Below are 3729 nucleotides of genomic sequence, written 5' to 3' on the forward strand. Positions count from 1 at the left end.
CAACAGTAATTTTAATCAATTACTCAGTTTTGCTAGAAACAAAGGAATGACTAAAGCAATTTAAATTTGTCCTGAATTTTGTAATTTACTGAGTCATCTTAATTCTTCTACAACTCTCTTTACAGTGAAAGTGACATAAAGCATGGAAAGGGGAATTGGACATTTGTGACTGAATTTATTCTTGTGGGGATACCAACCACCAGAGCCCTTGGAGGTCTTCTCTTCTTGACTTTTTTACTGGCTTATTTGGTGACACTCCTTGGAAACACACTTATTATTACCCTCATATTGGTGGATTACAGGCTCCAGGTACCCATGTATTTCTTCCTGAGCAATTACTCTTTCAGTGAAATTTTAACCACAACCTGCGCAGTTCCCAAGATGCTGGCAGGGTTTCTCTCAGAGAGGAAGAGCATTTCACTTGGTGAATGCTCTGTACAGTCCTATTCCTACTTCCTCTCTGGATGCACTGAGTTTATTCTTTTTGCTGTCATGTCCTATGACTGCTATGTGGCCATCTGCAGCCCCCTTCAGTACCCTGTGATCATGACCAGCTCACTCTGTGTCCGTCTTGTCATCCTCTCCTGGGTGGGTGGCTTTCTCCTCATCCTCCCATCTACAGTCCTTAAGGCAGGACTTCCCTACTGTGGCCCCAATGTGATCGATCACTTTTTCTGTGACAGTGCCCCACTCCTCCACTTGGCCTGTGCTGACATCCGTATTATTGAGCTGTTGGACTTCCTCAGCTCCCTTGTCCTGTTCATCAGCTCCCTCTCACTCACAGTTGTTTCCTATGTTTACATCATCTCCACTATTCTGAAGATACCCTCAGGCCAAGGTCAACGCAAAGCCTTTTCAACCTGTGCTTCTCACTTCACTGTGGTCTCCATGGGCTATGGGATCTCCATCTTTGTCTACGTCCGCCCCTCACAGAAGAGCAGCCTGCACCTTAACAAGATTCTTTTCATCCTCTCTATGGTCATCACGCCACTCCTGAGTCCCTTCATCTTCAGTCTTCGCAACAAAGCCATGAAGGATGCACTGAAAGACTTCTTGGTCAAGGGACGAATCTTGCTCATGGGGATGAGGTCCAAGTGACAGATTTTTTTTTTTTGAGAATTATATTAATTCTAGCTATCTTTGACTCAACAATTCCAGAAAAGTTTGATGATATTTGTTAATTAATTGGTGGTCTAATTTATGAAAATAACTCTACTTTTGATAATACACTGGTTTTATATGCAACTTAGGTTTTGCATATTGTGTTACAGTATTAAAAATTTTTATTGTAGGTGATAAAAGAAAGTGGGGGTAGGTAGGAGTGATAAAAGTAAATGTACCATATTAATTAAAAAACACAATTGCCTATGTTACTTGATGGAGAGTATATATGTATATGTATATATGCACACACACAGACACACACACACACGTGGGTACTCCAAAAGGCTCATGGAAAGATTTGTATTATCTTTTAATTCTAGTTTGCCACAAACTTTTTGAAGTATTCTGATACATTTATGTTTGTGTATTTATGTCAGTTTACCTCTGTGAACTCTAAAAGGAAAAGTTTTCAGGGCATCTTTCCTCTTAACACACACATACTTATACAATAATTTAATCTTTGAATATAATTTGAGAAATTTAAGTATGGGCTTAGATTGTCTTACTTTGGAATAACATACAGATCATTAAATTTTTCTTTATTCTCCATTTCAGTTCAATTTTACTTATGACATTTGCTATTTGGATTAGAAGTTTATAAATAAAGTGCTTACAATATTTCTTTATATTGTTTTTTTTTTTTATCTTCCCTACCTTCTTTAAGTACAAGTCTTTTATAAAGTAGTATTAGGGTAATTCAGGAAAGCCAATGCCAACATCTATAATGAGGGAAGTAGAAAACCAATAGATGATAATTGAAGAGAAAAATTGGAGCAAATTAAGAAAATGGATTTTTCAAGGACAAAGAGGGGAACATTTTTGTACAAGCCAGAAAACAAATTCCAGAAATTGGTAATAATCGAAATTTTGTTTTAGAACAAATAATGCTGATAGCTCCAGGAAGTATGGGGCACACCTAAACTGCTGATACAGACAGCAGAATGAGGGAAAATTTACCAGCTGCACATAAATTATTTAACCTGAAGGACAGAAGAAAAAACAATAGAAGAAAAATTAGCAGCACCACAGGGAGCCCTATCACAATATGGCACTTCCTAATGTGTATAATTATAGTTCTACTTGGAGAAGGAAGAGTGGAATTATGAAAGACAATAAATATGAAGAAAGTGACTAAATAATTTTCAACTCATATTTTTTTAAATTCTAGAATTTCAGAAAATTATATAGTGCAACCTAAAGAATATTATTATAAAGACAAAAACATCTAGGCACATACTAGCCTAAGTGTTGTAAACCAAAACTTAAGATAAAATTTCCAAGAGAACACATACATACAAAATTTAAAAAAATTAATAAAGTAAATTAAAAGTTAAAAAAAATAGAAACTATAAAAACAGGAGAAATTCTAGAGTTACAGAATACAATGACTGTACTAAAAAAAGAAGTCCAATGGAGAGCTTAACAATAGACTCAATCACCCTGAGAAAACAAGCAGCAAACTCACAGATCATTTAAAATGATCAAGACAGAGAAACAAGAAGGAAAAAATCATAAAATAATGTATGAAGGAAGGTGACATAATTTATGGGCCACTATCAAGTGAAACAATATAGGCATTATGGGAATTTCACAAGGAGCAAAGAATGAGAAACAGGTCAAAATATTATTTTTTAAAAAGGCAGAAGCCTTTCTAAATCTGGCCAGGGAAAAAAGCATTTGGATCCAAGATGCCAAAAGAACCATGAATAGGCTGAATATCAACAGATTTTGACACGCTGTAGTCAAATAGTCCAAAATCAATGGTAAACACTGAATTTTGAAAGCAACAAAAGGAAAGCAATCATCACACATAAGAAAATCCCAGCAGGACAATTAGCAGATTCTCAACAGAAACTTTGCAAGGCGGGAGAGAGTAAGATGACATATTCAAAGTGCTGAAAGAAAAAAAAAATGCTTCCAAAATTACTGTACTGGGGAAAATTATCTTCCAAAAATTAAATGGAGGGCCGGCCCGGTGGCACACTGGATAGTGCGCCGCTTGGGAAGCACGGCGGCGCTCCCGTCTGAGGGTTCGGATCCCATATACAGACCGGCTCCCACTCACTGGCTGAGCGAGGCGTGGGAGCAACACCGAGGCTTGTGATCCCGTTGCCGGTCCCGGTCCGGTACGGGGGCAACACTGAGGGTTGCTATCCGTTGCCGGACACGGAACAAAATGACAAAAGACAAAAAAAAAAAATTAAATGGAAATAAGGTCATTTCCAAACAAACAAAAACAGACTGTCACCACTATACCTGACTTACATAAAATTCTTAAGAGAGTTTTTAAAATCAAAATGAAAACATCCTAAATAATGACACAAAAGCATATGAAAGCATTATCAGCAGTGAAGGTGAATGCATAGACATGTACAAATTAATATCATACTGTAATTGTGGTGAACAATTTGCTTTAGGCTTAATGTAAACCTAAAAGATAAAAATGTATTAATAAATACAGAATTCCAAAAAAAGAGCAAACACTAAGAGAACAGAAAGTGTGAGGGGGGTAAAAGTATAGTTTTAGTATGAAAATAAAATTAAGTTGTTATCAACTTAAAATAG

The 3729-nt window shown here is 36.5% G+C and overlaps 1 protein-coding gene across 1 annotated transcript; it reads left to right on the forward strand.

Annotated features, from left to right (window-relative positions):
* The first annotated feature begins 7 nt into the window (after positions 1-7).
* LOC103603949 (olfactory receptor 6M1-like) lies at positions 8-1098 on the forward strand. The gene has a single exon (XM_008588530.1). It carries the CDS (start codon positions 316-318, stop codon positions 1096-1098), a length of 783 nt encoding a protein of 260 aa, XP_008586752.1. The 5' UTR covers positions 8-315.
* Positions 1099-3729: the final 2631 nt, after the last annotated feature.

The sequence above is a fragment of the Galeopterus variegatus genome, unplaced genomic scaffold (assembly GCF_000696425.1).
Source record: "Galeopterus variegatus unplaced genomic scaffold, G_variegatus-3.0.2 Scaffold4884, whole genome shotgun sequence".
Lineage (NCBI taxonomy): Eukaryota > Metazoa > Chordata > Mammalia > Dermoptera > Cynocephalidae > Galeopterus > Galeopterus variegatus.